Consider the following 27,226-nt stretch of genomic DNA (forward strand, 5'->3'; position numbering starts at 1 on the left):
ACAGAAGACTGACTCTGCAGCACACGTTGGGCGTGACTGGAGATTCTCACCTGACTGAACTCCCCAGGAGACTATGGCAAAATAATAACAATCATGAACCAGGCATCAGGCTAATCACCTCTCACACTGGTGGGAAAAAGTTCAGATATCCTACGGACTTGAGAGCTTTTAGCTATAGTGTGTGCAGGGCTTAGGCACCTACAGAGCTTGATGATTAGAGACTGAGGGTTTTCAGGAACGCAGTTTTGACTGCAAGCACCTAGAACAGTTCTGTTAAAGTATTTCTTTTAACCTACTATTGCTAATACAGGAGAAGAGGGAACAGAATCAGGGGTATAACCTCACATCAAGATGGCAACAAGCACTTTTCATGTCTTTGCAAACTCCTTACTGAAAGACAGTAAACATCAAACCACTGAATACTTCTGCAGAGTGGAGTTTATACTGAAAATAAGAACACTTGTAAATTAATTCTAGTTTAATTTACCTATCTGCCAAGAGCTCATCTTTTTATGTAATGCAAGTTCGTCAGCTGCATAGGGTTAAAAACCTATCCATTATAACAAATGCACACCTAATATTCATCACTTTCTCTATTTGTTTACTCATTACAAATTTTTTCCCCAATATATGACTGTTAACTTGATCTATGTGTTTGATTTCCAGCATCCATTCTCTGGGCAGAATCCGACAGATATCCCCAAGAACATTTATACTCTGGCACATTGTATAAATAAGCCAACTGGAAAATTCACAGATATTACAGACAATAGAAGAGTCAGAAAACCATCTACGCTAATTATTTTAAATCCATGTGTAAGGTTTGAGTTATGTATCAACACATGCAACATGGTCATTTCAACATCATGCTATCATCCACGTTAAGAGCTTTCATCCTTTGCTAAGTGGAATGATCCTTTGTATGAGGCATCACCATGCTAGCTTTACAAGAACAACACTGCTCATCAGTATACTACCAAAAAAAATCCTCAGTATAGTAATTCCCAAAAAATAAAAACCAATTGAGCAACAACGCTTGCACAACATTCCCAATTGTGCACATAATATTCAATCCCCTGACTTATGTTATTGATTTAATATGTAAGGATTTTGGCTGAACAGTCAACCTCCGGTTCATAAATATATGTGGAAGGCATTTCCAGAGCACTGTCCCTGGGTGTCTTCAAATTTCTTAGCAACCAGTAATGAGGAAAGATCTCTAATCCTTTCCCTCCAGCCACTCTAGACAGCAGGAGATTTTTGGGTTGCAATTTACAAACTGTTTTTTGTTATCCATCTACTCTATCCTATAATAAAAAAGGGAGGAAAAACGCCTCATGAATTACATTTCCCTTGAACTGCCTCAGCACATTTAGGCATAGACAAGAGACTGAAGAAAGTACCAGATGCCGACCAAAGGGTTCTGCGTGCAGCATCCCACAAAACAATCTAAGATGCCCAACTACACAGCACCCTCACGAACTCATTTGCAATCTGAAACTTGTCAAGAAAGGCAATTATCAGAAGCGATGCTCTCAAATCTTAACAGTAACTACACTCGGTAACCCAGCATCAGTTTAACCGGGGGGACTCATTCTGAGGGGGGCCATGAAGGCAGCAAGCACAGATTATTCTCGTCGGTGCCCGCCCCCGGTTCGGTAAGGAATCGGACAGCCCAGAGACAAAACGCTTACCCCGCAGAGAGGGAGCCAGCCCAGCCTAGCCCAGCCCAGCCCAGGCACACGGCTGAGGAAGGAGCACCCACTCCTTCCCAGCCGCCGCCTCCTCCCGCCTTTGCTCCCGGCCGAGCGAGACCATCTCTCCCGGCCCGCCGGAAGACAAAAGGGAGGCAGAATCCCGCCGCGGCCCGGGGCTGCCGGCGGAGCGGGAGCGGGACAAGCGCCCGGAAATCCCACAATCCCCGCGGCCCCGGCGGGAAACCCTTCCCCGCCCCCCACCCCGAGCCGCTCCACCGGGAAACCCCGGCCCAAACCCTCGCACGTGGGGGGGGCAAGAGAGGGGAGAAGGGGAGAGGGGGGGAAAGGGGCGGACCTGCCGCACGGGGCCGCCTCTCGCCGCCGCAGGGGGCGCCAGGGGAGAGGAGGGGGCAGAAAGGTAGGGGCCTCCTTCCCTCCCTCCCTCACGGGGTGACCCGCAGCCTCCCGCCGCAACTCACCTGCTTGCCCCTCGCATACGGAGGCTTCGCGGTGCCCAGGTGGTACCGCCGGGTCCGGATCTTGCCGCCGCCGCCGCCGACCCCGCCGCCGCCCGAGGCCATGATGGGATCCGGCCCGTCCGCTGCCCCTTTACGCCCCCCACCGCTGCCCCGGCCCCGCCGCGTTCGCGCCGGGCCCGGCCCCGGCCGCCTCGTGTGGCCGCGCTCCTTCGCTGCGGCCCGGCCGCGCTCCCCGCCCTCGCTGCGCTGTCACCGTCGTCACCGGGATGCGCCCGGCCCGGCTCGGCCCGGCCCTCCCCGGTCTCCCCGCCGCTCGCTCCCGCCCGCCACGCGCCGCGCGGCCTGGCGCGGGGGCTCCGCGTTCTGCCCCTCCCCTCCCTCCCTTCCCCGCCGCGACACCTCCTCCCCCCCCGACACACACACACACCCTCCCCCCACCCCTCTCTCCCTGCGCGCGCGGGTGCGCTCGCTCACCGCCCTCCCTCGCGGGGGCACGCGCGCGGGGCCGCTTTCCCCTCTCTCTCTCTTTCTCTCGGCCGCCTCTGCGCTGCCGCGCGCGCCACCCGCCCTCTCCTTCTCCGCGCTCCCCTCCCCCCCCCTTTCACCGGGCGCCCGCCGGCCTCGCGCTGCCGGCCTCGCGCTGCCTGCCCGCTCGCGGCCGAGCCCCCTCTGCTACACCCCCCCCCCCCCCTCCTCCTCCTCCTTCTCCTCCGGCAGACTGACCAACCACACACCGCCCGCCCTCGCGTCACTAAACCGCGACCGAGACGTCAGAAACGCGGCGACCGCCCGGCAGCCCCCGCGCGGCCGGGCACCGCCCGCACGAGGGAATCCCGGAGAGCTGCGGGACCGCAAAGCGAGCGCCGCCGTATCCCGGTCCCCATTCCCGTCCCCATCCCGTCCTCCAGGGCCGGGAAAAGCCTTGCTGGGACACGCAAAGAAGGGGTAAGGGGCACGGGACACAGTTGCCCCCCCTTCGTGAAGCCGCGCCGGCTGTCGGAGCGTCGCGCCGTGGTGAACACCGCAAGCGGCAGCACGGGCTGGAGACGGGCCCCTCCGCCTTCCGCCCTCTCTCCGCCGGTCCTGGCGGAGCGACCTCCCCCGGATACAGTCTGCCTGCTGTGTGTCGGACGTAGCGACTGCCCCACGCACACCTCCGGAACCCCGAGGGACGGGAGTTCCCTTCCTGCCGGGGGAGCTCCCGGTGGCGGCTGCGGAGCGCTGGAAGAGCGGCTGGGCAGGCAGGCGGTGCTCCCGCGGAAGCCGCCTTGCGTTGGGTTTGTGTCAGCGGTGGAAACTACAAACTGCGGGTTTACAGCCGCTTTCCTCGGCAGGCTTACAAGCAGGTGATAAAAAAGCTTGAACTCACCCGCTGCTTCCTGGAAAGTGTCTATTAGGAATTCTTAAAACTTGTAATATGGAAGTATTTTGGTTTTTCTTCTAGTAAAAGTAAAGCTGAGAAAAACCCACGGCTTTACATCTGCCCTAGGAATGATGCAGCAGAGCAGAAAACCACTACCAGCTTCTCTGTAGCCCTCAGTAAAAATGTTCACCCTAAAAAGCCCACAATGTACTGAAAAAAATCACTGACATAAATGAGACAGAGGCACCCGGCGGTGTCAGGGCTCTGATGTCATGCCCACCCACTCCACAAGGTGTGTGTGTCAGAGCACATGCTTATCAAACTCAGGCAGACCAGCAAGGGCAACTCTGAATGCCCTGAATTAAAAATAAACAGTAACAGAGGAAAAGTGCTTTTAATTTTTGCAGGGATTTTTGTCCTGCCAAGTCTGTTCATACCTTTTTTTTTTTTACCTGACTGCAGCTTCTCAGACATCCTACATGACTTGCTCAATTTCTTAGTCTTGATTTCATGGACACTGAAAGGAGACAACCATTTCCAAAATCCCAGCAGAGCAGGATTCTACAGGTATCTCCCCTCATGAACTGCAGCTCCAGAACTCCCATCTCTTCCTTTCCTACCCTACCACCATAAATACAATTTTACATCTAGTTGGATGGCTGCCAGTGATAATCCCTTCCAGGCTGTGGGACACATTTCTTTAGAAGTGACCTGCAAGAACTAGCTCATCTTATGTAAACTGCTGAGGTTACAGCTGCAGAAGCTGTCAAAAGAACTAATCAACATAATAATAATCAATTTTTAAAAAACTGTTTTAGCCTGGATTTTTAACTCATTGTCCAGGAAACAGTTATCATGCTAAATTCCAACAGAGGGGAAGAGAAGCAAGGAAGAGCAAGATTTACAAAAGGATATCAGCTGTGCCTGTTGATAACTCACACTTACCAGTAGGTAGTACCCCAATTTCAACTGGGGCAACTGGCTAAAATCACTCTTGCACAGGACAAGAGACAAGTTTAAAACATTCCCTTTTTGATGCATGCAAAATGTATTAAGGCAACCTGTTAGCACGATTTTCACATACGTGTCAAAGGCAGCTACACTATGTTTGCTCTGTAAATTCAACTTCTGCTTTATTTGTTTTACTTCCATTTTAATTATTGAGAACAATTCACATGGTGACATGCCTTTAATGACACTCATGACTCAAATACTTCTTGATGTAGTCAAACAATGTCTACTGACATGAGTCACTCAAGTTAAATGGATGTTACTAAAAATGAGACAAAACAAAAGGCAAATATATTTCTCTCCAGCAGAATGATAGGGGTCATCACCATTTGATCAATCTTCCCTGTGAGTTATATCTCAAGTTACTTTGAGGTAGCACTAGAAAGAAGCTGTTGGTCCAAGAGCATCCCTGCAAAAAGAAACATTCACGGCTTAAGTACCATTTAACCCTTTTTTTTTTTTTTTCCATCTTAAGTACTCTTTACACCCTTTTTGCCTGTTTCTTTTTCCCTGATCACTGACCACAGGATTAGCTGCCCCTCAAACCATTATACTAAAGCCTTTCTGGTCAGAGAAATGAGAAAAAACAAACCCACTACTGTGCTTGAAGAAATCAGCAGGTTGATGAGTAAAGGCACTATCTATTGCAGTTAGGTGCAATGAAGAGTTTACAGAAACAATACTAGATACTCTTGACAAAAAACCTTCAAGCTTAAAAAAAAAAAAAAAAATCAAGCAAATACACTTCACCTGGGTAAAACAAACCATCTTTTTTTTTTTTTTGAGTGCTCCTACTGCAATCAGCTCTCCATAGAACTGAGGGTAAGCACCTGTGTGATCAGGTCTGCATGCAAACTAGGTCATGAAGGCCAGCAGCTGAAGCATACTCAGTAAAAACAAAAAACCAAAAAAAAAAAAAAAAAAAAAAAACAAACTGAGTAGTGCATTCTAGCAGTTCTGCTGCACTCTACTGTATTTGGGGTTCCTGGGTAACAGAAATAACATGAAATTCTGCATTCAGTGTGCCTTTGCAGTAAAAAACACGCAGTGCACAGATCATCTTGATCCCATGTATGCACTCCTAACGGGAGAGAAGATGCTAGTAAGGCTCAGGAGGCAGAAAATGAGGTCAGAGAGCTGCTTTAGAAGAGTCACATGGCTGCAGCCAACACATTCTCTTCCTCACCTTTCGTGTATGTTGACTGGAAGAAAGTAATACCCCCAACATTTATCTCAGGTTTGGAGAATTAACAGCCCAAACCCCCTCTTCCACTGTCTGACATAAACAGTGTCTTCATATGGGTACTTCGCAGTCCAAAACAGAAGACACAGGTGTATCTGAAAATAGTCTGTCATGCAGAGTGCAGGGACTTTTAACAGGCAAAATCTGCATAAGTGGGGTGGCTGATGACTGACCTTTGGGGTTTTATAGACTGTGGTGATACAGGAAGTAAAAAAAACCCAACAAGTTGCCACAAGTTACTTGCTGTAACTGAAGTGCAGTGCTAGGTGATGCTATGCAAGCTGCTTCAAAAGACCTGGAATGTGTCTTGCTGCTTTTGGTGATGGTACTGTCTACATAAAAAATCCTTTACTCAGGAGACCAGTTTGTACCACCAAGCTCCAGCACAACTAGGGACTACAACTGAAGTGGGATCAAGCCCAGTGCAGTTTCAAAGCTTTAATCCCCCCATTCAAATTCAAGGGGCCCACATCTGCTACCTTGAGTTTCCCCTCCCTACTGTAGTCCTCTTCCAAGCATCACTTTTCCATCCAGCTTCTCTATTATTCCACTTTTGTCATATTCTCATTAATAAATTCCCTACTATCACCCTCTGAAGACTCACCAGTTCACACAAGGAAAACCATTCACCCAAGAAATCCAGGTTCTTAGCTACCTTGCAACTAGCTCTCTGCAGAGAAGGGAAACAGTTGCTGAAACTATGATGCCACTCCCCCTGCATAGGTGCTGTCTCCTTTTTTGCTTTGTCTCTTCCTACATGTACATCTACAGAAAATCCAGGAAGAATTCCTAAATATTCTTCCTTAACAACTTCCTAAAAAATTCTATAAACAAAAGCCTTTTCGGTTTTAGAGCACCTGCATTCCAGAAGCAGAACTTTGAAAATATTCCTAACTGAAATTAAACTGTAGGAACTCTGCAATTCAGATTTTGTTTTAAATTTAACAGCATGCAGGTTGTGACCACTGTTTTAGTTAGTTACAGTGTCATTAAGAAGTCTGAGAACTTTATCCCCCTCTGCCATTAGAACAACTGTGGTTTAGCTTGTTCCCAAAACACACATGGTAGCACCACTGCCTTGACTACCTTTAGTAGCTTCTAGAACTATGAGCTATGGTAATTTCTGCTACCTTTTTTCTTGGAAGAGGATTCTTCTGTTTCCAGTCTAACTTACTTTATCATTATGCAGTAAGTAGTAAATACTTTTGCATATGCATAGACTTAAAATAGTCCCTATCACTGGAAAATACTTAATACCCTTCAAGATGACAACCCTTGAGAGAAAGCCACTCAGAAGTTGCTAGCTTAGCAGAGCTTTCTTCATTGCCATTTCCCCTCATCTCCCAAATACTGAAAAATCATCATCCTACTGAAGTTTTATAATCTCATCACTACAAAACAACTGAGCCCAGGGACCGAACAAAATAGACTTTTAGGATGGGGTGCCACTTTGTAAAGAATAGTTACTAGGATAGTACTTTGTTCTTATTTCATCTCCTTCAAACCAGAGTTATTTTCAGGTTTTTGAGCATGCACTATTATTACAGCAGTTGGTGCTGCCAAGTGTCAGTTGAGAAGACTGACAATAAAAAGGGCAGAAATAAAATTATCAACAGGGATCATCCTTAATCTTTGGAATGTCTGCAGATATGGCAGCTGAAAGTTTGCCCTTCTGAATGTTTGATACTGTATTGATAAAGCAATTCTAACTGACCTAACAGATCAAAGTAGTACAGTTAACACCAGCAGACAGCAGAAAAAGACTGGGCCCAAGTGTTCCTGTTGTACATCCTGGAGCATCTCCCAAAACATGTTATCAAAGCAAATGTGATAATTCCCCAGGAAACTGAGAAATAAGTGACAACTAGGTTTTGCTAGTGTCCTGATGCCCATACTCAAAACAGGTGAAGTATGCCTACTGCCTCCAGCTAAATTCCACAAGCCAGAAGAGAATGAGCTTCACATATATAAGTAAAATCCCTTGCTGGCAGGTTTGCAGAAACAAAATTTTATTTACACAGGCAAGTCTGTCTTAAGACCCCATTGAACTCTTTACATTTCTAGAATATTTACATGATTTCAAGATGCTCCAAGAATTGAGTGATGAACAAAAAAACAAAAATTACAGAACTGTCAAAAGCATAGCAAAAAAACCCAACCTATCATTGTGCTTTAAAACTTATGATCTAGGGGGTAATGTAGAAGAAATGTAATTTTAGCACCTTGGTCATTACGGTCATGCTATATAAGACACTTAAATAGCAGAGGGGATATCAGAAGTGACCGTATCCAGAGGCTGCCAGTGACAATTCATGAGGGAATCATAGAGTTCTTCACTTGTCTCCATAAATTGTCTGTTCATTTCATCAACATCAAAGTAAAGCTGTGGATCTGAAAATAAAAGCTTGGTAAGTACAAGCATCAAACCTAAGAAGACATGCACATAAAAACCTGCAGCAAATGCCTAATAAAATGGTTCAGATTAATTTAATAGATTTAATAATTAACTCAATAATATGCTTATTCACCTAGAATTTTAAAAAACGTGACAAGCCCGGTTTCTTTTGGCATTCATGTATTAGAATGCTAGAACTATACTGGTATATCAAGACTGATGACAGATTTGATGGTAATTAACCATGAAACTTGTCCCAAAATCCATTTAATTAATTCCTACTAAGGAGCATGTTACATAGGATAGATTTTCTGAACACCAACACAAGACACCTCTGTGCAAGAAACTATCTGCAAACATGTTGGGCCAAACAATCAAGTTTTGTACCAAATCTTTTATTGTAAGCAAAATCCTTGTTTTAGGGCCTGCAATATAAACTTTGAGGTTCAGAGTTTGGCAAAACAAAGCCTTTGCCTATTAATGAGTTCAATATAGAATATGCTTAGCAGAATCACCACAAAGATGTGACAAATTCTGTATTAGACCGTTTTGGAAGAACTGAAAGTTACAAGCAACCTACTGTAAAGTGTTGAAAAGGTCCCAGTTCTACTTTACACCTTGTACACTGTGAGCTTTAAAATCCTACCTCAGCTACAACCCATAGAGGTCCTACTACTTCCAAGACATTCTTCATCCAATAGTCACTGGCCTGCATTTCTAAAGGACACAAGTATTGCTAAAGTCAAGTTGTAGTGACAATCATAATTACCTTCAGTTAGTAGGTCATCGCTGATTTCAGTCATTGCTGCAGTTTCCTAAAAATAAACAAAAAAAAATCTTTTAAGTTTAATCACTACCGATTTTATAAAGCATCACAAATCCAAAATGCTTTTATCCCAAGCTATTAATTGCTCTCACAACTACAAAATAGATTTGGGGGGGAGGAGAATTATTCCACTTGGATTTTTGGTGTGTTTGTTGGAGGTTGTTTTTTGTTAAAGAAAAACATAGTACAGTTCAGGTTGAAAGAGACTTCTGCATGTTGTTATCAGTAAATTGGCTGATCCAAGGTAACACCATTTTTAATTTGCTTTAAGCAAAGTACATCAGAAAAACAGCAAGAGAGAAAACCTATACAACTGCATGCTCAGACCTGTTGGTTGGCATACATGAGTGATGGTGTTTAAGTCTCCATTTCTATAGATGTACTATTTAGGCATTTATAGAGATACCTCTGAATGAAGCTGTTATTCTACACACTAAGCAGAAAGCATTATTCCAGTTTTGTAATTTCTCTGCTCTTAGACAATTTGTTCAACTGGTGATTTTTTTAATTTTTTTTTTTTTGAAAGAAAGGTGGTAGAATCTTTACCTCAAAAACAGCTGGAGCCATAACAGCATCTCCTAAAGAGCAGTCTCCAACAGCTTGCATGCTATCATAGTGAGCATAGGAGCTGTAGTTGTAGTCAGCATAAGGATCGTAATTCCACTGTGAGGAGGAGGAAGATGAGGAGGAGGAATAGTAGTTCTGATAATCTTGGTAATAATCATTATAATTGTAGGACTGGTACCGCTGGAATTCTGCTTTCAGTCTGCAACAGGAGAAGTTATATCAAGCTAGAGTTTGAGAACAATGAACTCTAAACACACTTCTGAAGTTACACTAATTACCAGCTCATGCATTTCAAAGTTTAAAAGGAAGCTTTTCTGAACAGTTGCCTAAGCAACTGTCACAGAACATGACTGACAGTTAATAAAGAACCACATGGTGTCACCTTCACCAAAACCAAGAGTCATTATCTCCATGGATTAACTTGAGCCAGACACTTATCTATATTCATTTTGAGTATTTTTAGTGCTGTATAAGCAAGCTGCTGATAAACCTTTGTGCTCTGTTAAAAACAGATTTATCAACACCAGAGATATTTATTAAGTACAGCTGCATTCAGTCTTAATTAGCCTCTTTTGTTTGGTTCATACTAAATCTTACTATTTCCAGAGACAAAGGGGCAAAGTCAAGATTATCTGCTTCCGAAGCAAACTGGCAGGCAGCGTCAGATGTTCCTATCTGCCTCCATCTGCTCAACTTTAGTCCATCAATAGTTGCCAAACTATGTCAGGTGAAGTCAGCACTGCCATTATCCACTATGAAGCAAAAGCAGCAGGAAAATGACAAAATTCATTAGCTCTTAAGGGTAGAGGTCCTGATGATTATCTTCACTACTTTCCCTCTATTTTGTCAGGGACAATTTAATACAAATGAGAATAATCAATGCACAAGTGTTGTCTGTTCTAGACCAGAAACATACTACATAAAATACATTCAGATAACCCAGCTGCATATTCTAGAAAATTCTCTACACTGAAGAAATTTCCTCACTGATTATGTTGGGCAGACCTCCTGTATTTGCAGAGTACAATTTGTATCTCCACCTCACTACAGAAAGTCAGATCTAGTTTTTGGCAAGAACACAAACTGAAGGAGCTCAGGTGTTTCCAACATAAATGACTTGGTGACAAACTACTCAAATGGCTGGAAAATTTGGTGCTAGTATTCACACCAGTCAGAGATAGTAGATTAACAACATGTATTTTAATACCTACATTATATTAGTTTAATTACTATGCAGCTACACATACATTCTAATAAAGAAATTCTGTTCTCTTGCTACTTTACTAAAGAAATTACTGGATTATGTCCTAAACTTCTGCTTCTAACTCCTCTCCTATACGCATCTTCTTAAGACAGAGAAGTCTGAAAATAATGCCAAGATTCCTGTTGATAGCAGAAGTGAAGAAATTAATTGTTCCTTTGTGACCTTTTCTTACTTTCAAAAAAGAGAGAACACTTTTGGATAGTACTCTCTTGGGTAGGAGCATTTCCATTCTAAAGCAGAGGCAACATCTACAGAATTATCCAAGGAACAAGAAACTAAAGATACCCTTTTCACTACATAACAGAACACACAAGCTAACTTCATTAATACACTGGAATGGTTTCCCTGTATCCTGGATCGGAGTTTATCAAATTTGGTATCAAGTCTCCAACTGTTCAGAGACTTGAATTGCTTTAAATAACTGAAAGAACTGAGCCAGCAGAGTTAAAAAGCCTCCCAAAGTCAATTAACTTTAAAGTCCCTGCTGCCCTGATCACTTGAAAAGCAGGCAGTACTCAAAACAAACCATTCCAAAGCAACATCTCTTCTGTCTTCTGCTCCCCCCTATATAATTTATTTTTGTACTTAGCAGCTCCTTCCTCAGCCTACTGTAAAACTAGTGACATGCTACCTTGTCTAAACTAGAGGGAAAGCTCTAGAAGAAATGCTCCCTAGCATCCAAAGCCAGCTGTTGTCTTTTAAGCCCAAACCTGGAAGGTACTTATGAATGCATTCAGCTTTGCTACTGTTAAGAATTAAGGCTGGTTACAACAGCAGCTCAGCTCAAGTTACACAACCTTGCTAGATCTAAGAGATTCCCCCAGCAATCCTGAAACAGGATGATGAATCCATGGAGCTGAAAGATAATACTTCTGTATTTTAGGTTTTGTTGTGTGTACATAGTGTGTACAGCCATTATAGCAATGGACACAAACTTTACAAAAGCAGAACTATACAATTCTGATTATTTACAATTACTGTATCAATGCACAACTCATTTGTTACCTTTTAGAAATTCCTATGCTCAGCCGGATTCGTTTTCCCCCGAGGCCTGGTGCATTCTGGCAGTCTTGCAGTGCCCTCATCTGATCACCTTGCTCACCAAATCTGACAAAGGCATACCCTCTACAATTTTCAAAAAGGAGTAAATAAATACCAGTATGACTAATAGTAAAAAGCTAATTAATTAAATTTATCTTCTACAAAACCAGAAAATAGTTGCTACTGTGGCTTCTATTACCTAAGCAACTTCTCTGGCACATGCATACACACAAGATGTTGTTGACAAATTTAAAGCTTTGGCCAGAAGCAAAAACCTTGTTGATCACTAGAATTAGGATGTAAGTGGCTGAAAGCCAAAAGAACAATACATTTTAATTGGTATCTGTGTAAGTAAATAGCTTTCATGTTTCTGCATTTACAGCAGCTGATTTATCAGTTAGTAGTAACCCACTCCTAACCACTCTAATACCACTAACATTCTTTCCATACTTGCTTTCTCTAAAATTTCTTGCACTAGTGTATTACAGCCAGCATTTCCTGAAGAGGAAACTTGCTCATCCCTGCCTGGCCAGTGCAGCTTCTGATACGCTTTGTTTTCTAGTACATTCAGTCTCCCAACCCCTAAGATTTGCCAGGCCTTGTACTTTTCTCCCACATATAAACAAGAATTATTTTGTCTTCTGTACTGCAGATGACTAAGTAGACACACTGTTTATGTAAGCACAGCAGCACAGATTCACATTGCACAGCTCTCTTCTCCCACCACCTCATTCCTTTCACACGGATTTACATGTGGGTAAATTGAAGCTTATCACATTAACTGCTTAAACTAACCAAGGAATTCTGGAAATGCAAGGATCTATGCTACTAAAAAAAAGCTAATGCTAAGAGATTACTCTTTCTTCCTGCCACTCAAGAAAATGCAGGAACAGTTCCAATGCAACTTCTTAAATATTACTTATATTAGCGAACACATTGACAGCATTATACATTTTCACATGCATTACCTGGAATATCCCAGTAGATCTGTTGCTATTTTGCAGTCAATACATGAGGGGTATCTCTTTAGGAAATAGTCAAAGAGCTGGAAATCATCCACTTCTGGAGTAAGCTCCCCAACAAATATTGAATAATCCGGTCTTTAAAAGGATAAGAGAAAAACTGTCAAGTTCAAGAAAGGTGGGTGACTGCAGTCTTAAGGTACCAACATGCAAACAGGCAGTTACCACTGGACAAATGATCAAACTCTGAATGGAGTATTAACTGCAAAACTGTGCTGAGTAATGTACAGAATTGCAATCCCATCAATCCAACATAAAGCTCTCAGTTTTTCTGGGTCCATTTTACTGCTTTCACCAAAAAAAAGCAGCATTTCAAAGACCCATCTTATTAAAAAACTATTAGAAAGTTGTTTAAAGAAGATACTATTTCTCTGAACAGGGAGGATGAGGCACAAAAATAGCAAGAAAAACTACTAACTCAAGTTACAGCCATGATTCCAAAGAACTATGACTATTTTGCTACCACTTCTCAGTATTTATGTGAGGGACAGATTACAAAAAAGACTTTATGACTCTAGTGCCAGTGTATTTCCATTCACAGCACTCAGTGCACAGTCATCAAATGTGCCATTTCACGATTTTAAAAATAAGTGATGGCATTCACTTGGCACTATCAATTTTAATAAAAAAAAGGTCAAAGTTCCTTATTTCAAAAGGTCCTTACCTGACTGAAATATTTGTGCTACTAGGAACAAACTCTATTCTTCCTGGTTTTATTTTGTTCTTTTTCTTCCGTTTCTTCTGTGGTGTTCTCCACCAGCTGTAGGCCTGGAGACATTCTCTTTTTTTCGCCATTAAGTCCTGTTGGGAGAAAAAAAAAATCACCTTTATAGTATTTAGCCTCATTTACATTCCTCCCTCCCACTCCCCATCACCACAGGTGATTTCCCCATATTCACCTTGCCCTTGAAAGAAGCCTGGGGTCCCATTTCTCCCTCCGCCTCCCATGAGGGAAAGCAGCCTCTGGGGAAAACGCCTGGCAAAAATAACAGAGCCAAAGGATTGTATGAACAGCCATATTCCCCTGACTTGTCAAGCTGGCTAACGGATTGACAGCTTCCTCTGGGAATCAGGGAAAAAGCAGACAGCCCTTTGATGTTGGCCAATCCTAAATGTTAATTAGCTTCAGGACTGGACTGTGTTCCACTGGTGCTCCAGGCTCAAAAACCCCTGCAGCAGCACAGGCTTGAGTGACGAAGTGGCAGGGAAACCATTACTCTTGCCTAGAAGGGGTCTCAGCTGTCTCTCATCTCCCCTCACCTAGGAATTCTTCTTGTGAGATGCCTCTCCTCACTACCCAGCTGTGAATCACTCTCCCAGGCCAGGAACAACATGGAAGGAGGCCGATTAATGGAACGTAAGGAGAAACAGACCAGGAATAGGCACCAGCTTGGCTGAGGGAAAACTCAAACCCAGACGCAAGGCCAGGAAGAGGCATAAAAAAAAGTGCCTCTTTAAAAAAAAAAAAAAAGAAAAAAGAAAAAAAAAAGGAAGAAGGAAAGAGCAAGCAAAACCCCAAAACCCACAGTTTTAAAAGGAAGTGGGGCAATTACACGAAAGCGCAGGGAAACAACAGCTGTGTTAACACAGGCTGCCTCCCTTGCTTAAGATTTTGAAGAAGATTTCCAAAAATAAGAATGGTTGTTTTGCAGCATTTTTTACTTACGCAGGCTTTAAGGTTCTTCCTCTAGAACACCTCTACATATATCTTATATAGAGGCTTTTATGCGCAAGGTCCTTCAGAAGAACTTGCGCTCAAGTCATCCAAACTGCAAACCTTTAACGTTATGCGCCCAACCTGCTTCAGTTGATAATGATTACGTGTCCAGAGGACAGCCAATTGAAATGCCAGATTACAGGAAGAAGTTGTAGGTCTAAAAGAACACCCACCTCAGAGCAAGCTAGCTATTTCAGCTTTACATTTACTAGGAATTCTGAGTATGGTTCTGGAATCCACGTAGGCATTGCAAGCCTGAATTTCTGACCAGATCTTACCTGGCTTGCCATGGCTCAAATTATCTTCCGCCTTTCCCGGAGAACACAGCTGCACAGGTTCAGTCTACTGCGATCCTTCCGCTGAAAATGTGAAAGAGGAACAAAAAATTGAAGGATCTTGAACTTGGAATTGATTACTTTCCAAGACTTTACCCCACCTCATGTTTTTAATGTTGTTAATCCAGAATTTAAATCTCTCAAGTCCTGACTTGCCACTGTTAAAGCAGTGGAGATAAAAAGGATTATAGGCCAACAGGGTTATGCTTAGAAGTCATCTTCACTTTCTTAAACTGTAATAGTCCACAAAGTTTTCCCACTGCCCAAAGCACTAGAAAGCTGGAGAGCTTTTAAGTCGCCTACACCTTACCCTTATTTCTGAAATACCTACATATAATGCAGTAATTCAGTAAATGCATGTACTATAATGTTTAAAATCTCAACAAAGACTTCAATATGTTATATACAACTCCTTCCCCCCCTTTCAGGCACAGTAGAAGTTGCTTTATTTGTACCACAACTTATACAGCTGAAAACAAGCAGTGGCACTTTTTATGCACTGAAGAGCAAAAAAATAAGAAAGAGGGGGCACAGTATAGGTTTATGTGATCTTTCTCTGCACCTTAAGATGTGTTTTCTCTCAGTTGCCTCATGCATATACACATACATATTTCACTTGCTACCAGGGAGTTTGCAACGTAAATTACATTCTACTTCCGTAACATAACCATTGGATACCCTTCACTGAGAAGGAACATGTCTATTTCTTGATTTCAACACTTTTACATTCCCCCCCCAATATAAGCAGCACAAAAAAAATTTTTATTTGCAAAATAGTTTGCATCTACTTCCACACACAGTTTGGAAGCAACTACTGATTTTTCACATCCAGTATTGCTCCTTTTATGCAGATACTTGGCTGCTGGTTTTTTAATTTGTATTTCCATCCAAGAACTTATGTCATGCTTTACAGAGTGGCTGGTCAAATACATGTTCACATAATACAATAATTACAGCGTCTGTAGTGCATTAATGGCTTGCTCACACAGGGAAGCAGTTCAGAGCACTACTTCTGAAAACTGATTAGGCTAACCTGACACAGGATAGCCATATACCATGTAATAACATCCATGCATGGTGTTACTCAGGATAACCATACATTCCATCCCATAATCATTCTGAAGCCAAGAAAATAGTCAAGCACAAACAAGCCCTTATATACAGCCATATACCAGTAAGGTATCCTTTACTAAATCTGTGTTCACAATAAAGAATTACCACCAATTTTTTCCTGATAAAGGATGTTATTATTAATAAAAAATATCCAAACACTGATGTTCCTCTAACTCAAGCATCACTTTTATTAAAAAGAACAAACTCCCCCATGCTGTAAACACTGAATTACTGATTACTGAATTCACAGCTGTATAAGATGTTTTGTTTTTTTTTTAACTTACCACTCTTAATTCACGTGGACTCAACCGAAGGTGGCAGGCAATACAAAGCTGTTTGATTGCAAAACACAGCAAAAGGCAAGTGACGCAATCGTTTCTCACAGTCACCAGACTTTTTTCACAGAATTGTTTTTGCACTCTTTCCCTGTCTGATCTTGACTGTTGCCTCTCGATCGTTTCACTAAAAAACAAAAATATTTAAAAAGCAATTAAACCAGCTTGCATTAACATCGTATTTCTTACATCTACCTCAACTGTAGAATCATAGAATTGGCTGGGTTGGAAGGGGCCTCAGAGATCATCGAGTCCAACCCTTGAACCACCGTTGCAGTTGCTAGAGTTATAGACTGCTTGCTACTTAAGGTTTAACATGAATTATTCAAGTGCATCCTTAATTTTATTACACATGCGTTTTACCACCCCATTTAATCTGCGTTTTGATTATGATACTTGCACCGGTGAAAAGGTGGGCGACGCTATTTAGGAACAAAATCGCTGATAGGAACACAGCTCACTCAAGCTGCGATGACAAGCCGCCCTCTTTCTCCATTCATTTCGCTCACATGAAGAGCTGGCTCAGGGCTGCGGGATGGGGAAACCTCCCAGTGGGCCTCAGGCCGGCGTGGTGACCCCCGCCGAGCCCAGGCCCGAGCCACACGGTGCCGTGACGCATTTTGATAAGCCACAGGGCACGACGGGAAGAGCCACGGTGCCCGGCAAGAAGTGCGCCCCGCCCGGCCGCGGCCCTCTGCAGCGGCCACACTGGCGCCGAGGCGGCGCTTCCCGTTTACTGCGCTACGCGGCAGAAAAAACGAAAAGCGGGGAAAAAATAATGTAAAAATCCCTCTAAACACAGAAACAAAGGCAGTGGGGCGCCGCGGCTTCCTCCGACGGATCCCGGAGGTGGGGGGAGCCAGTTCACCGGGCGCTTCGGCCCAACGGCCGCCAGGCCTCCCCGCCCCGCTGCCCGTGAGGCGGCGGCTCCAAGGCCCCAGAGGGAAAGGAGTCGTCCCTCCCTCCTTCCCTTCACCCCACTCCCTCATCCCGTTGCGCAGTAGATCGGTTCGCGCTCCCTTGCCCGCTGATGGCCCCCGCACCCGGGCCCTCCGTCCCCGCCGCCGCCCCTCTCCTCCCCCGCCCCGATCCCAGCACTAACGCCTCTCATCCTCCGCGTCGCCATCGGCAGCAGCACCAACCCCGCTTCCGCCCCGACAGGACCTCCCGCCCGGGCTGCCCCGCGTAGAGCCTGACCCGCGGAACCCGTACCCCTGCCGCCTTTCCGGGCTTTCTCCCTCCACGGCCGCTATCGGAGGCCGCCGGCAATTCCCCAAGGGAGCGCTGCCGACCACCAGCCGCCGGCCTACCCGGGCGCGACGCGTCCCGAGACGGGCGCAGGCAGCACGCAGGACGGGCGGTGGCGGAGGGCGGCAGGGCCCCGTGCTGGCGCCACGCGTGGCGGATGGAGCTGGTGGCCGGCTGCTACGAGCAGGTTCTCTTCGGGTTCGCTGCGCGGCCCGAACAGGTACGGGATGAGGGCGGAGGAGGGGGAAGGGGGGAAGGAGAACGACGCACACCGTGGCCCTAAGCCTCTGCTGCCACCCCCCGCCCCGAGGGAACGGTATCACGGGAGCGCGCCCCGCTACTCACCGCCTCCTCTCTCCGCGGCCGCGGGGCCTGGCGCCGGGTGGGGTTTTAAAGGAGCGCGGGGGCGGGGCAGCTCCGGCAGCTGCAGGCTCGGCCCCTCGCTCCCAGCGCGGGGTGTGGGAGCAGCCCACGGACACCTCGGCGCTCGGCCCCGCTCCCCCTTCTCGGCCTTTCGGCGCGGAGCTGAATAGCGGGGCAGGGGAGGGATGGCGCTACGTCTTGGGGAGGGAGGGAGGGAGGGGTGGACAGGGCCAAGGTGGAAGGCGTGTCTCCGGTCTGAAATGGTGGAAAAAAGGAGAGTTTGCCCCTGCTGTCCGTGGGATTGATCTTTGTGCGAATGTTTTACGCATGCAGCTTCGTCTAAGCACAGCACTAACTACGACAGGCGATTTGCACGCTTAAATGTCTCAAACTAATCTAACATTAACTCAATAACATCCCATTACACTTAGTATATTTATATTTAGTAGTATTATGTGTAATTCCATCACATTTTTCATAAATACCTTTTCAGGTTTTGCTCCTTTAAAAAAAAAAAAATTTAGGGGATGATGAAGTTGAAGCTCACTATAGTAAGCTCTAGAAAGACCTGTTTATTTTGTATTTCATTGACAGTCCTGGACGGTCGTCCCTGATTTTACACATCATGCCCATTCTGCCTCGTTGTCAGCTGTAGCAGTGAATAACAGATACGTGGTCACTGGGAGCAGGGATGAGACAATCCATATCTATGATATGAAAAAGAAGACAGAACATGGGGCACTGCTGCAGCACAATGGTAAGGAAGTATTTCTTCTTCTTAAAAATCTTCCATGGTAGAATCTTACAGCTGTAAAACCAGCCCTTACAAGAAGAAAACAGTAATTTTTTTTTTCAGTAAGTCTTCAGTAGCGATGGTGTTGCAGCCATGATGGTCTGACAAGCAAGGTAAGGTTTTGAGCATGAACATCCACAAATCAATTCTGGAATTAGCCCACAAATATAGCTTCCTGCTTCCAGTTGTTTTTTGTTTTAACTCTTTCAGAGTTATGACCTACAAATGGCTTGTTAGCCATTTTTGGTTTAGAGGACAGTTTATCTAGACTATATCTACTCCCAACAATCATCTTTCCACGTGTCTGTCTTCTGTCACAGATGTGCATGAGCCACAGCTCATGTCTCTGTATGGGAGCAGGCTGCTCAGTTTGGGTTGTTTGTATCTCAGCCCTGGTTGTCCTTTTTCTCCTAAAACTGAGCAGTACATGGAGCTAAGACTGAATGTAGTACCTGTGTTCAGCTCACATATGGTAACTGTGGTACTTATGGGAAGCAGCACATGCAGTAAATTCAGCTGTGCATCAAGAGCAGGGCTTTGACAGAGGGGCATTCAGTACCAATGAAGGGAGTTTTGTGTCACCTGTGCCACAGTGGCTAAGGATTGTTGTTTCAAGGAACAGACCAGATGGAGTTCAGATGTGTATGGCCATAGGGGGGGCTGATAGAGCATTCGGGTTGAATATAACCCGAAAGTTGCCAGGGTGGGGCTTGTCAAGAAATACTTAGGAAGTAATTCAGATTTGCCCCAAGGCAGAGTACTAGCTCCCATGATTTGATGCTAGGAGCTTGTCTGGTAATTAATATGTTATCTCTGAAAAAAATGTTCAGGGTGTAAAACACTGTTAATAGCTCTCATTTGGATTTTGTAGGCACAATAACTTGTCTGGAGTTCTATGGGACTGCACATCTACTGAGTGGCGCTGAGGATGGACTGATTTGTATCTGGAACACAAAAAGATGGGAATGTCTGCAATCCATTAGGGCACATAAGTGAGCTTATATATATATATATATATATATATATATGTGAGTTTTCATTATTATTTTCTTTATGAATAGTATATGTGGCTAATATATTTGTGTTGGCTTTTTTTATTTTAAATCAGGGGGCACGTGACATCTCTTTCTATTCACCCTTCTGGAAAATTAGCTTTGTCAGTAGGAACAGATAAAACATTAAGGTGAGTCAGAACTGATTAATAAATACTGGAAACCACAGTTCATTTATTCTTAACAAATTGTTACAATTTTGTGTAGGCACTAGGGTGTGCAACACTGACAAAACATATTTGAACATCAAATGGTTCAATGATCCATAGGTTTGTCTTTTCAACTTCTAGGTACTAGTGGTATTTTAAAGTCTTTTAAAAACAGTCCTTGCTGTTCCCAGCCTCCTGTTATGCTCTCTTTATTGTTGCTTGTACATGTATAAATACATGTGCATTTTGAAACATAATTTATTTACATTTCTGAAAGCTGTCACGTTTTGCTCAGTGTGAGAAAAGTAATTTTTCACTTGTACATGTTGCTGTACATATGTGTTTCAACTATAGAAAATGATATTTTTAACAGGACAAAGTGATATTTGCCTCCTTCTGGGCGCTGCATTCTGAATAGTGGTTTATAAAATAAATATCAGCAATTCAGCCTTTACCGTGTGCAAGCGATGTAAAAAGTCATCACTTTCTTTTGCATTAAGGAAGCAAGAGATGCTTAAGAGCTTCCTTTGGATGCCTCATGTCAGCAGACAGGACTGCAGTTTCACTGTCCTGTTTTTTCACTGGAATGCATATTAACTATTGTCTTTCAGAACTTGGAATCTTGTGGAAGGACGATCAGCCTTCATCAAGAACTTGAAGCAAAGTGAGTTTATCAGTCTAAATCCACTACAAAGTGAAATTAGATAGTTTTCATTTTTTTGTTGATTAATTCAGTTTACTTTTTTAAGGAAAAAGTAGACTGAAATAATCAAAAAAGTCAGTCGCAAGCAGCTTTCAAACTATTTTTGCATATGCAGGCAAGCGTACGCAGCCATGTGTCCTTTATAAAAATAACAAATTACCAAAAGGAAAATATATTTACACTGAAGTAATATTATTTCCTTGAAATTTGATGTCAGTATATAGAAATAAATGCGCTTTTTTGGTTTTTATTTTTCTACTTCCTACACTTCTGATAATCAAAGATAAACATTTAGGAGCATAATTTTACTTGGTTTTTATAGGTTACTTGATTTATTTCCTGAATTTTTCTCAGGTTTAGGTAGAAAAAAGTGTCTAGCAGCTTCTAAAGATTCTTCCTTTTAGATTCTCAAACAATATAGAATGCAGTGTGTTCATGTGTGTACAAATTTATCAATATATACAGATGCCCATATAATTAAATGGTCCCCCAAGGGAGAGAAGTATGTGACTGTGATAACAAACAAAGTGGATATCTACAAACTTGACACAGCTTCAATCATTGGCACTATCACAACAGAGAAGAGAATTTCTTCACTTAGATTCATTACAGTAAGTACAAAAAAGAAGGGTGCTGGGAAAGCAACTCATTTGAAACACATCAAATTAATCACTCTTGCATTTCTTTTTTCCCATTCCCAGGATTCTATCCTTGCCATTGCTGGAGATGATGAAATGGTAAGGCTCTATAGCTGTGACTCTCAGAAATGCCTGTCTGAATTTAAAGCCCATGAAAACAGGTATTTTATATTTGTTTACTATTTAAGTATTTATGGTAATGCTGAGTACTCTGTAAAGTTCAACGACTTGTAATGCTCAACGTATTTTAGAAAGTAAATTTAGGTTCTAATAGAAAGTAAATTTATTATGTACTAAGTTCCTAATTTTGGGACAGTATGAGCACAAGTACTCTGCTTTCCATGCATGTTACAAAAACAGCAGGACATAGAATTAGAAATACTACAGTTCTAAATTTATGATCTAAGAGCAGTATAAAATATTTAGCCTAGAGATGAGAAGGCTCCAGGGAGACCTTATAGAGCATCCTTCCAGTACTTAAAGGGGGCCTACAGGAAAGATGGGTGGTACTTTTTATCAGGGAGTATAGTGATAGAATGAGGGTATGAACAGTTTTAAACTGAAAGAGATTTAGATTAGATGTTAGGAAGAAATTCTTTACTCTGAGGGTGGTAAGACACTGGAATAGGTTTCCCGGGAAAGTTGTGGCAGCCCCTCCATGGAAGTGTTGCAGGTCAGATTGGATGGGACTTTGAGCAACTTGGTCTAGTGGGAGGTGTCCCTGCCCACGGCAGGGGTGATCTTTAAGGTCCCTTCCCATCCAAACCATTCTATGATTGTAAATATGAGATCATTTTAGATGATGTCTAAATACATCTTAAATTTAAGATCTTCATATACTGGCATGGATCTGTCTTAACCTTTCTTTCAGGACAAAGGTCTTCTTTCACCATTTCCTTCCTTAAAGCTTTTGTTTTAATCAGAACTGTAGTGGGGTCTGTAGCACTTCTCAGACAGGACACAAAAGTGGTTTTACAGGGTTCCCATTGCTCCTCTACAAAACTTGATTGTCCTCAGCAACCAGATTTGGTAGTAGGACCCCTGGTCACGATTTTGGTCACTCCTTGACTGTTGCCCCCTTGGCAGTCGTGAGTCTGAATTACCCAGCAGGGCTATTTTGGTTGGAAGACCTGAAATAGAACCCCTACCTATACTGATTTTAATTCATCTAATTTTGCATTAGCTAAAATGTCACTGATATGCTTAATAGTGTGTACTTAGAATTATTAAATTGTTCTCAACCAAATCCTAACAATCCTAGCAAAGGCAAGTGTTAACTACTATAAATTACAGCACTCAAACCAGATGACTGTCCCAAGATTCTGCCCATCATTTTTGGGTTTTCAGTTCAAAATTACTTTTAGACTGTTTCCTATTCATCCATGTACTGTTCTGAAGTGAACTGCCATGCTATGTAGTAACAAAATATTACATTTTCTTCACAGAATAAAAGATATTTATGGTTTTGAGAGAGAAGGACAACATGTTATTGTTACTGCATCCAGTGACGGTTACATTAAAATGTGGAACCTGGACCTTAATAAGGTTGGCCTAGTAAAGTGCTTGTTGCATTTATGGAAAAATAACCGATAGTTCTGTTATAAAGATTAATTCTAAATCAGTGAGGAAATTTTACTTGTAATCTGGATGTCTTCATCATCTTCCATGTTATGTTCAATTGCGATGTGTATGTCTGTGCACGTATTTTTATGCACTAGTGTATTTTTGCATCTTTGTAATTTGTTTTTAAACAAACTATAAAATCTGATCATATTATGGAGATTTCATCTCCTCTTAATGTAAAGTCATGCTTCAGACCTACCAGACCAGACATATATCTAATGGGTTATATCTCTTCTAAGAATTGCTGATGATTTTTGTAATATTGATGACACAAACTCTATGGTTTGGGGGGAGAGTGGTTATTCACATAGGGGTAAAAAGTTATCCTTTTGAAAAATTCAAACACATTAATGTACTAGGTACTGTTATTGCCTGTATTTTCAAAGAGTTCTGAGTGGAACAGCTCAACAAGGAAGCATGTCTTACTTTAAAGTTTCCCATGTGTATTGTTTGCTCTGGGGTTTGCTCTTTTAAAAACATATTAGATTTTTTTTTTAACTTAATCCCTAGAAATTAGGGATCTACTGTATTCCACTATAACTTCCTCCCACTACTATGATGCAATCACTTAATTAAAATCAGTTTAGTTATACAAAAAATAACTTTTATTTTGGAGAAGTGTCTGAAATCATTAACAATTTTGCTGGATTGTCTGTGTCTTACCTAGTTAAAAATTATCCTAGTAACTTAGCGCTAAAGTATCCCTCTATAACCTGATCCCACTGATCTTGCTTATCAAGATATGTTCTAAAACTGTTGATAGTTCTTTGTATAACTGTCTGTGAGGAATGGTATCAGGAACAGGACTGTAACAACAGGACCATTATGCAGTATACAGTCTCTAGTTCTAAACATTTTTTAGGCACCAGATACTAAGTGGAAGGTGGGCAGTAAGACACTTTCTCACTTGAAATACTTCAGTAAACTTAAAAATAAATAAAATAATGAATAATTATCTTCTTATCTATTATCTCCAGATTAAAGATGTGCCATCTCTACTGTGTGAAGTCAACACCAAAGCCAGGTTAACATGTCTTGCAGTATGGCTTAACCAGGCTTCAGAAACAAAAGAAAATTCTGATAAAGCTGCACCATCACCTCAAGGTAATAGAACTGTGTGGTTTTGGTTGTTAATGTGACTGTGAAATAGAGTATACTAAGTGGGAGGTTTTTACTTCATGCATTAGAGAAAGTTTTGGTATCTTGAAGAACTGGGGATACACTACAACACTAGCAAGTGATGCAGATACCCTTACCAATCTGATAGTGTCTCAAGCCTGCACATGTGTTAAAAGACATAAGCCTCTTTTCAGTACTGTTACATGAAAGTTTTGTTTATTTTTGCTGGACTAACATACCAAGGAAGCCACTGTGCAGCTTTTGAGGCTGGTAAGAAAAGAACAAAGTTTGATAGAAGGGCGTATCTTAATGTTCCTATAAACAAAATGAGGCCTTGGGCCAGTGTAGTTGGGCAGGCTTCCAAAGTCTGACTCAATTGGGGTATTTTGCTATTGTTTTCCTGTATTGTAATCTATTTACATACTTGATCTTTAGATATTTTTGTATTACAGGCAAAACTAGCTTAAATGACACATTCCACTGTATATAAAAGAAATTAATTTATAATCCCATTTTTAAAACTATATTCAAATCAGTCTCTGTGCCCTTTTAGACTACAAAGACTGGGCAGAAATATCAGTGTAAATAATTTCTTGCTTCTTTTCAGCAGGTGAAAATGATTTTTCATCAATAGTCAGGAAAAAAAAGGTTTGTTGGAATGATAAAAGTGATAAAGCACCAAAAAGAAGAACAATTTCAGAGAAGCAAAAATTGAAAGTTCCTCTACAAAAAGAAGAAAAAGAAGATAAAAGTGATAAAACACCAAAAAGAAAGAAAACAATTACTCCAGAGAAGCAAAAATTAGAAGCTCCACTGCAAAAGAAGAAAAAGAAATTGAACAGGTCAGCATGAAGGCAGCTACTTTCTCTCCTGTATAAAAAGTAAAAACTGGTGTTGCTCCAGTTTTTATGAAGACACAAACTTCTCACAGGATATGTACCTTGGAACTGACCTGTTGTTTAAAAGTAAAGAATATTTTTACCCTAATAAATTAACTGTAAGTAGCAAAAGAGATGGCAACTTTTCTTAAGTGAATTAGGTGAAAATAAATACATATTATGTAATGTTTTTATTTTTTTATTAACAATAGCATACACTTTTTAATTAGCTCTGAAAAAAGCTAGGTAAACAAATAAAGCAGCTGCTCGTATCACAGTATACATTTTTGTCTCACTTAAATGCATTTTAAAAATGTGTACTGTTCCATTTTAGTGTTGGAAAAGTTAACTGTTCATTTGACTCAAAATATGACCTGCTTTTTTCATGCATAACCTTTTCTACTGGAAGAAGGAACATGTTAAAATTACTTAAAGTACTATGTATTCTGTTCATACACTCACAAAAAATGGTACTTTCTAGTTCTTGACATGGAGTTTATATATTGAGTTTATAATCAAAATGTTTGGGTTTTTTACTGTGTCCATCCTTTGTGCATTTAATTAATTTTAAAGTCTTTGCACCCAGTCTTTTTACGATTGAAATCTTTTGTGCAGAATATGATACATATTTTTAGGTGGGAGAGTTGGTATCAATAAGATTTTGCTTCCTCTTCCCCAAAGTGTTTTTCCAAGTCCTTCATCTGAGCTGTATTGTTAAAAATTATCTAACGTTTGCAATGTTTGTGCACTTAAAACCCTGTTCCCACTGACTGAGGAGGTCAGGAATTTGCTTTTTGTTTATTAGAAGTCTTACTGCCAATACACAGTGGAAAAAACAAAGTTGAGCTAGAGAAAACAGGGTCAAGTAGCTGTAATACATGTAATTACCAGAGTAATTAATATTTTTTCTGTTTTCGATGAGTAATTGGGAGTTATGTTTCATTCTGGTTCTTTGTAGTAATTCTCTGTTTCACCTTACTTGTGGAGCAAGAGAAAAGGTAGAGAAAAACAGAAAAAAGACAGTCATACCTGGACAGATTTATCTTCTGTAACTGTTTCTTTTATTTAGAGAAATGATTGCAACCCCTTGTCCAGTACAGTTGATTAATATGAGCTCAATTTAATTCAGCATTAAAGAGATCTCAGTTGTACTGGAGTTGGAACATACACAGCTTTTAACTTTAACAATACCCTGAATGTGTGTGTACACAAAAATGGGAAAATAATACAGAACTTTAAATGGTTTTTAGACTAAATGGCAGGAAAGGTAGCAAATCAGATTTTTAACTAATAACTAGGCTCCTGTAGTAAATATAGGATTTACAAAGTGTAAGCTTAAATAAGGGAACTCTGTACTTTCACTTGTGAAGTATTATGTCTTTTTGAGTGCCTATGTCTGTTCTTGACAAAACGGCTGCCACTAAGAAAATGGGTTTTACTGATTTAATTTTTAAATACATTAGCTTATGGCCACAGACATCACAATTACAGAAGCAAACTTTCACCAAAAAAAATCCAGTCTACCAGAATTAAAAGGCAAAAATTCCACAAAATTTTGCTTTTAAGGTTTGGACTTGCAAGTAAATATTAGACATTTGTAAAAAATCAACTTCCTGTGCAGTAACAAGGAATTATGCATCTCATGAGACTTGGAGCAATTCTTGAACTTCAGACAGAGAAGACGAGTCCTAACAGTATTTAAGGTGAAATACAAAAACAGCCCTGAGAACTCAGCTTTTCTGTACCTTGAGTGAACGCTCAGCTGGTAACCAGCAACAGGCAAAGTTTTTGTTGTTTCCTTGGAACATCTTCATCACATTTTCCATTCTAGTTTTCAGGGAACTGCTTAAAATGACATAGCGGAGGCAGCAGTGCAGAGAGAGATGTCAGCAGTGGGAAAGCTCGCTCTATGTCAGGAAGGGAGGGTGTTTGTGACACTGGTAGAGCAGATGGAGCCAGGGCTTCTGTCAAAAACTCTGACTCTATGTTTAAAACTTTTTATTGAGAGAGATACAAGTAAAGGCACCGTGCTGCAGCACACTGGGCAGCCGGGGAGCCGTAGCCCCACCGCCGGCTCGCAAGTTCGATAAAGTAAAACCGGTTCTTTTATACTTTTCATAAGCCCCTTCCCCTTAGTCTTTTAATCAGTTCATCATTGGTTTTCGTTTTGCGGCCTTTCTCAGCATTGGTTCTTGCTTCGCGGGCTTCGTTCTGTTGCTGAGGGGAATGGCTTCATGTATCGCGGGCTTCGT

General features: G+C 42.0%; 4 protein-coding genes across 16 annotated transcripts in view; 2 read left to right on the plus strand and 2 right to left on the minus strand.

Annotated features, from left to right (window-relative positions):
• NUP153 (nucleoporin 153) overlaps positions 1-2,298 on the minus strand; it is a 45,664-nt gene extending 43,366 nt beyond the window's left edge. For all 3 annotated transcript variants that reach the window (XM_030444058.1, XM_030444059.1, XM_030469656.1), the window contains exon 1: positions 2,177-2,298. In XM_030444058.1, coding sequence (XP_030299918.1) covers positions 2,177-2,278 — 102 coding nt within the window. In that variant the 5' untranslated portion in view covers positions 2,279-2,298. The remainder of the gene's footprint in view (positions 1-2,176) is intronic.
• Positions 2,277-4,122, plus strand: LOC115597811 (serine/arginine repetitive matrix protein 1-like). The gene is made up of 3 exons (XM_030444655.1): positions 2,277-2,636; positions 2,894-3,522; positions 4,002-4,122. The coding sequence occupies exons 1-3, from the start codon at positions 2,277-2,279 to the stop codon at positions 4,120-4,122; spliced, it is 1,110 nt and encodes a 369-aa protein (XP_030300515.1).
• A 520-nt stretch (positions 4,123-4,642) lies between these two features.
• Positions 4,643-18,184, minus strand: LOC103531486 (tRNA selenocysteine 1-associated protein 1-like). 8 transcript variants are annotated; one of them, XM_030444817.1, is made up of 11 exons: positions 18,002-18,184; positions 16,358-16,535; positions 14,904-14,984; positions 13,808-13,884; positions 13,573-13,709; positions 12,855-12,986; positions 11,851-11,970; positions 9,561-9,780; positions 8,958-9,003; positions 8,016-8,184; positions 4,643-4,959 (listed from the first exon to the last, which is right to left on the minus strand). In XM_030444817.1, exons 4-10 carry the CDS (start codon positions 13,835-13,837, stop codon positions 8,048-8,050), a joined length of 822 nt encoding a protein of 273 aa, XP_030300677.1. In that variant the 5' UTR covers positions 13,838-13,884; positions 14,904-14,984; positions 16,358-16,535; positions 18,002-18,184; the 3' UTR covers positions 4,643-4,959; positions 8,016-8,047. The 8 variants fall into 8 exon arrangements, with proteins under 8 accessions (XP_030300677.1, XP_030300679.1, XP_030300680.1 ...); XM_030444819.1 differs by lacking the exon at positions 18,002-18,184 and adding an exon at positions 17,719-17,790; XM_030444820.1 differs by lacking the exon at positions 18,002-18,184 and adding an exon at positions 17,621-17,704.
• On the plus strand, positions 17,791-25,243 carry PAK1IP1 (PAK1 interacting protein 1). Of its 4 annotated transcripts, none has more exons than XM_030444813.1 (10): positions 17,791-17,876; positions 18,614-18,776; positions 19,684-19,804; positions 19,921-19,995; positions 20,625-20,677; positions 21,182-21,327; positions 21,418-21,515; positions 22,800-22,899; positions 23,955-24,081; positions 24,704-25,243. In XM_030444813.1, exons 1-10 carry the CDS (start codon positions 17,814-17,816, stop codon positions 24,946-24,948), a joined length of 1,191 nt encoding a protein of 396 aa, XP_030300673.1. In that variant the 5' UTR covers positions 17,791-17,813; the 3' UTR covers positions 24,949-25,243. The 4 variants fall into 4 exon arrangements, with proteins under 4 accessions (XP_030300673.1, XP_030300674.1, XP_030300675.1 ...); XM_030444814.1 differs by having other exon boundaries at positions 24,707-25,243; XM_030444815.1 differs by lacking the exon at positions 17,791-17,876 and adding an exon at positions 17,899-17,972.
• The last annotated feature ends 1,983 nt before the right edge of the window (positions 25,244-27,226 follow it).

This window comes from Calypte anna, chromosome 2 (genome assembly GCF_003957555.1).
Source record: "Calypte anna isolate BGI_N300 chromosome 2, bCalAnn1_v1.p, whole genome shotgun sequence".
NCBI classification, from domain to species: domain Eukaryota; kingdom Metazoa; phylum Chordata; class Aves; order Apodiformes; family Trochilidae; genus Calypte; species Calypte anna.

Coding starts and splice junctions, on each gene's coding strand:
- PAK1IP1 (XM_030444813.1), top strand. CDS start 17,814: ATGGAGCTGGTGGCCGGCTGCTACGAGCAGGTTCTCTTCGGGTTCGCT. Junction 19,996..20,624: donor GGAACAGATAAAACATTAAG/GTGAGTCAGAAC, acceptor ATTGTCTTTCAG/AACTTGGAATCTTGTGGAAG. Junction 20,678..21,181: donor CATCAAGAACTTGAAGCAAA/GTGAGTTTATCA, acceptor CAATATATACAG/ATGCCCATATAATTAAATGG.
- LOC115597811 (XM_030444655.1), top strand. CDS start 2,277: ATGATGGGATCCGGCCCGTCCGCTGCCCCTTTACGCCCCCCACCGCTG. Junction 2,637..2,893: donor CTCTCTCCCTGCGCGCGCGG/GTGCGCTCGCTC, acceptor CTCCTCCGGCAG/ACTGACCAACCACACACCGC. Junction 3,523..4,001: donor CTCGGCAGGCTTACAAGCAG/GTGATAAAAAAG, acceptor ACCTGACTGCAG/CTTCTCAGACATCCTACATG.
- LOC103531486 (XM_030444817.1), bottom strand. CDS start 13,837: ATGGGACCCCAGGCTTCTTTCAAGGGCAAG. Junction 13,710..13,807: donor AGGCTTCTTTCAAGGGCAAG/GTGAATATGGGG, acceptor TTCTCCCAACAG/GACTTAATGGCGAAAAAAAG. Junction 11,971..12,854: donor GATCTACTGGGATATTCCAG/GTAATGCATGTG, acceptor TGAAAATTGTAG/AGGGTATGCCTTTGTCAGAT.